Below are 5,319 nucleotides of genomic sequence, written 5' to 3'. Positions count from 1 at the left end.
CTCCTGCCAGCCGTACTTTCCTCCGTTCAAATTTCGATTTCGCGTTTTGCGTGTGCGGTGAGGAATTTTTCGTGTTGCGTCTGTACGTTTTCTTCCTCTCCCTCTCTCATCTCACTTATTCATTCGGCCTTTTCTCTCTCTCTCGCACTCCCACCCACACTAGCGCCCTCTCTTCCCCGTGTCAGCCAACGAGATTCTTCCCCGTGTTATTAGCGTTCTTCTCGCCCGTGCCTTTCGCTTTTTTGTGTTTGTTGTTGATGGAAAACAGAACCAAGTAGATTTGTGCTCCCCCTTACTCCTCCTTTCCTCTCTGCCCCCTCGTGCGTCTCTGATCTGCGCGGACACTCGTCTCTTTCGTCTTCCACTTTTCCCTCGCCCCCCCCCCTTCTGTAGCCCCGCCGCTATCCCTTCTCTGGCACGTGCGTCTCATGTACGGACAGCAGTTCGTGCCCGGTCAAATGTACGGCCAACCCAACATGATTCCCTACCAGCCTGGCGTGCTGTCTCCTTCCATGTCCACTGGCGTGTCAGTGATGCCCAACTACGCCCCTCCTTACCAGAACGGGATGCCGCCAGCTTCGATGCAGCAGCAGCAGCAGCAGCAGCAAGGACAGGGACAGGCCCAGGGGCAGACTATGCCGCAGACGCAGCCGCGGCCTCGAAACAACGAGATTGGCAACACAAGCTCCGTCATTCATATGCGCAACGTCACACCCGAAGTGACGCAGCTTAGCATTCAGAACCTGGCCCAGAACTTTGGCGACATCAAGCACATCGTGATGCTGCGACAGATGAATCAGGCCCTCATCGAGATGAAGAGCCCCAAGAGTGCCGAACAGCTGGTGGACTTCTTTAAGGAACCCGGTTACGCGGAAATCGATGGCCGCCGTGTGTACATCCGTTTTAGCACCCACCAGAACCTCACCGCCACGCAGCACGCGACTCGCACCCTGCTGGTGTCGATGTTCAACACGCAGTATGACGTGTCTACCGCGGCTCACATTACGCCAGAGATTGTGTACCAAATCTTTGCTAGCTACGGCACCGTGGAGCGTATTGTGGTGCTGCCCAAGAACGAAAGTAGCCAATGGAACCACAACCGTGTTCAGGCGCTTGTCCAGTTCGACGCTCGCGAGTCCGCTGAACATGTGAAGAATATTCTGCAGGGTCAGCCCGTGACCCTCGGCGAGACCATCACTTTCACTCTCGACATTCAATTCTCACGTATGGACGAGATCAAGACGACGAACCCAACGACGTCGCTTGTCGTCGACGACGAAGGTGCCCACCGCCCTGCGGGGGCGATGGACCCCATGGCGATGAACGCAGCGGCGATGACCACCACCAGTATGTATCCGCCGATGGGATGGAGCTAAGCGCTGCTGCATACACTTTTCGGCCTGCCACAGCGATATAATCATCGTGAAGCCAAAGTGCACAAACGGAGAGTACTGAGAGAAGTGTGTGTATGCATGCATGTGTATGTGGATACGCGAACAGGTAGACGGTGTGGAGGCCGGGGAATTTTCTCTGTATTCTTGGGTGTGTGTGGTTGCGTGGGAGAAGGCGAGCGCGTTCGTTGATTCATCTGTGTGCTTGCGCGTGCGATGTATGCCCTTCATATCTGTCGAGTGAGCGAATGGAGGCGCGCGGCGTCAACCCAGGCAAGCGCACACGAACCTCCTCATCGCCATTCTTTTCTTTGCGGTAGAGCACTGTTGCGAGTCTACTTGGATCGATCCTCTTGCTCTATTTTATTATCCGCGTGCTCGTGCAGAGGTTCAGGTCTCTCTGTTCCATCTCTCTCTCTCTCTCTCTCTCTGTGCGCGCGGCGAGTAGTAAGAGAGCACATCTGCTTGCACACTGAGATGCAGATGGCGTTGGGGCTTCTATGGCTTCTTGAGTCTCGTGAGGCCATAGGGCCAGTACCGCAGGCAACCTATGCAAATAGAGAGCGGATGAAGAGAGACAATGAGAGAGAATGAGCGGGTGCAACCGGACGCGGTCTGCACCGCATCACTCACTGCACCCTTCTTCCTCCTCGCCCCTTCCCCGCCTCTCTTGTTGGTAAGCCTTGTTAGTCCTCAGCCTGCTGATGCCTGCACCCCACGTTGCACCCTTCATTATCTCCTTTCGTATCTCGCAGTGGAGCATTCCCACCTTGTTGATCTCTCCTCGATGTGTTGCTGATGGCGTTTTGCTTTTTTTTTTCATCACACATTTTCTCCTTCATCTCTCTTCCTCCCTTGTGCGTGTGTATGTGTGTGTGCGGGTCTACGCGTCTTGACTCTCTTTGTGGTTTTTCTCCGTCTGGTTCTCTCCTCCTCATCTCCGCTCACTCTGGCCTTTATACGTTCCTTCCTCTCCCGATGCCTGCTTTCTCATCTGGTGTAATCATCGCCTTCGATCATGATCAAGCACACGCTCACGCATACGCAACTACCTCCTCCTCCTCTCTGCGACTCTGTACAGACTCTCCTCCGAGCCCCCCTTTTTGCTTACTTTCGGCGGCGTGTGACGTCAGACGTGTTTTCTTCTCCCCCCCCCCCTTCGTTTAGGGTCAATAGAGGGGAAAGGGGACCCACATATATATATATATATATATATGGAGATCTACACTCACGTGAAAGTCCACAGCCATGCGTGCCTGTGCGCCCACGTGAACAGAGAGCGGATGATCGCGGCGGGATGGCATCGCTCTTTTCTTTTTCATTTCTCCCGCGAATGTATAGCGGCGTTGGGGTGTTTGTCTCTGTGCGCTTGTCGGCAGTTCGTGCGTGCGTGTCTGCGTCGTTTTTCTCCTATTTCGCCCCCCCCCCTTTTTGCAATATTTCTCTCTATCTTAGAGAAAAGGAAAGATAAACGGTGCCCTCGACTTTGATTTCCCCTCCCTTCCGTTCTTCCACTTGCTTCTGTGCGTGTATGTGCTTGTGTGTGCGTGTGCGTGTGCGTGTGGTTTCAGGCAACGCTTATTTTGCTGTCCTTTTTTTTTCCGGCACACCTCGTGGTGATTTCCTTGTTTGTCCAGCATAGCACTGCCATTTCTCTTCTGCGCCTTCGCCCTCTCTACGTACGCGTGTGTGTGGGATTGCGCTCTCGATAGTTCCCCTTTGTCTCTGGTGGGCTTTCTTTACCGCCTTCTCTCTTCTTCATTGTCTTTGTGTTTACTTGGCAGGGCCGGGTCTCTCCCTGCGTCGCTATTTTCTACCCTCCCCCGCACCTCCTCGTCGCGGAACTCCTTCCTCCTTTGCTCTGTCCTCTACTCTGGGTTCGCGAGCGAGGATGTTCCGCCTGTTTGATCGACCTTCTCCCGCCCGCTCAAGCACAAACGCGCGCGCAGGAGAAGAGGTGACCAGCGAGGCGCATGGGTCATGCCGATATGTAACGGGGAGGCCGCAGGCGGTGTTCGCTGTAGGGGTGGGGGGGGGGGGGGTATCCTGCGGATTGCGAAGAGCATGAGAAGAGGCCGGGAGTGGGGAGCGGATGTGCCAACACGCATGGGCCCGTCCGATGCGCTCGCTGTTGCCGGCACCTGCACGGGAGGCAGCACGAATGCCGACGGGCGAACAGCACCACAAGGAAAGCTCAAGCAAGAGGGAGGCCGAAGGGTCCTCTGAACCACAGCTTCACTGTCGTGTTCTGTGATGTTTGTGGCTCGTTGAGATGCAGCTCGCGCCTGCTGCTCTTGTTCTTTCCTCTGCTGTTGTTTACACGCCCTTCCCCTTTGCGCGCGCGCCCCTCACTGCGTCTGCCGCTGCGAACGCCTTGGTTACTTTTCCCTCTCTGTTTTCTTCCACACCTCACGTCAGCACCCGCCCCCTTCTTCCCGGAGCCATTCCCCTGCTCTCTCTCTCTCTCTTCTGCACTTTTTCATGTTATCGCCACGAAGTGACGCTTACACAAACGAAAAATAAAACCCCCAAAGAGTGCACGCACGCAGAGAGAGAGGGGGAGGGGGTGGGGAAACAGCAGAAACGTCTTCTTCTCGCGCGCGCGTGTGTGTGCGTGCGTGCGTGTACATGTCGTTGCCGCGGTATACCTGTGCTGGGTCCATTTGTTGTCTTCATGTCGCTCCTTCTTCTTTGCTTGTTTGGTGCTGCCTTTCCCTCTTTCCCCTCCCCCTCTCTCCCGTGTTCTCTTTCATGTTGGCTAGCGTCGTGGTGTTTCCTTTCTCCTCTCGTCCTCGTAACTCTCTCTCTCTCCGTCCAAGTGTATGCCCCATCAACCGCCCTTCCCCCTCTCCTAAGCGCTCTGTACGTACACGCTGCATTCAAGACGCGCACACATACACAGAGAGGGACAGATAGCCACACATAATTCAGAGAGAGAGAGAGAGTTTTTCTTTTCTGACTATCGCCTCGCCCTTGCTGCTTCGCTAGTGACCTCCCGCGGGTGGCCATGACTACCGCCGCGAAGATGCGGAAAGAGGGAGCACAACCACATATTTTGTCACCTGCTGAAGTAGGGAGACAAGGGAAAGCGAGAAGTCAAGGGCGCCTATAGCACAATGTAGACAATAGACGAGTGCAAAAGGGGCAGGCAATGGTGTGATGTGGGGGAGAGGGGGGACGTCTCAATTTGTCCTCCCCCTTTTCTCTCCCCGCTCCGTCTTGTTTCTGTCTTTCGCCTCCCTCCCTCACGCTCTCCTTCTTACGCACACTCGCCTACTCACGCCCAGACCCCCGCAAGTGGTGATCGTCTGCCCCCCTCTCCTCCTTCACCACCCGCACACACGCAAGCGCTCCGCCATTTTTGTTGCTCGTTGCGCTTGGTCTCTTCCGCTTCGACTTCCTCCTTTCCGTCTGCTCCCCCATCCCCCCATCCCTCACTTTTTCCCTTTCTTGATTGCTGTTGTCTCCGCCTCATCATCTTCTGCTCTGAAGGCCACGACGAGGATGCCCCATTATTACGCCTTGTGTCCACCGCCATAGCGCTGAGCTGTGGTTGTGTTTTTCGTTGCTCGTCTGTCGCGCGCGCATGTCCGCCTCTCCCTTCTGGAGTCGGGCGCTTTGGGTGTATTCATCGCGTCGGCTTCTCGGTGTGGCCCAAAAGGCAATGCGCGGGTGCCTTCCTCGAAATTGGAAGGAGTGTGAAGTGTGTGGCGGGCTGGGAAGAGCGGCAGGAGGAGGGGGGCGTACGAGGCCCTTTATGCATATGCGAATTTCGAAGCGCCACATAAAGTTGATTCCGTGTTGGACTGTGTGAGCGGTGTGTGGATCTGTCAGCCGCATTGGCAATCAGTGAGGCGACGGCACGGGCCACAAGGGGCCTTTCAGGGAATCAAGCAGCAAAATAAAGTCAGCAAACAGACTGAGCGAC

The 5,319-nt window shown here is 55.5% G+C and overlaps 1 protein-coding gene across 1 annotated transcript; it reads left to right on the top strand.

Moving 5' to 3' along the window:
* Positions 1–428: 428 nt before the first annotated feature.
* DRBD3 (RNA-binding protein, putative) lies at positions 429–1,376 on the top strand (the record flags this gene model as incomplete). Its single annotated transcript, XM_010705455.1, has 1 exon — positions 429–1,376. The coding sequence occupies one exon, from the start codon at positions 429–431 to the stop codon at positions 1,374–1,376; it is 948 nt and encodes a 315-aa protein (XP_010703757.1).
* Between the last annotated feature and the right edge of the window lie 3,943 nt (positions 1,377–5,319).

This window comes from Leishmania panamensis (genome assembly GCF_000755165.1).
Source record: "Leishmania panamensis strain MHOM/PA/94/PSC-1 chromosome 4 sequence".
NCBI classification, from domain to species: Eukaryota; Euglenozoa; class Kinetoplastea; order Trypanosomatida; family Trypanosomatidae; genus Leishmania; species Leishmania panamensis.
Note: the sequence above shows the minus strand (reverse complement) of the source record. Positions and strands in the feature narration are given on the sequence as shown.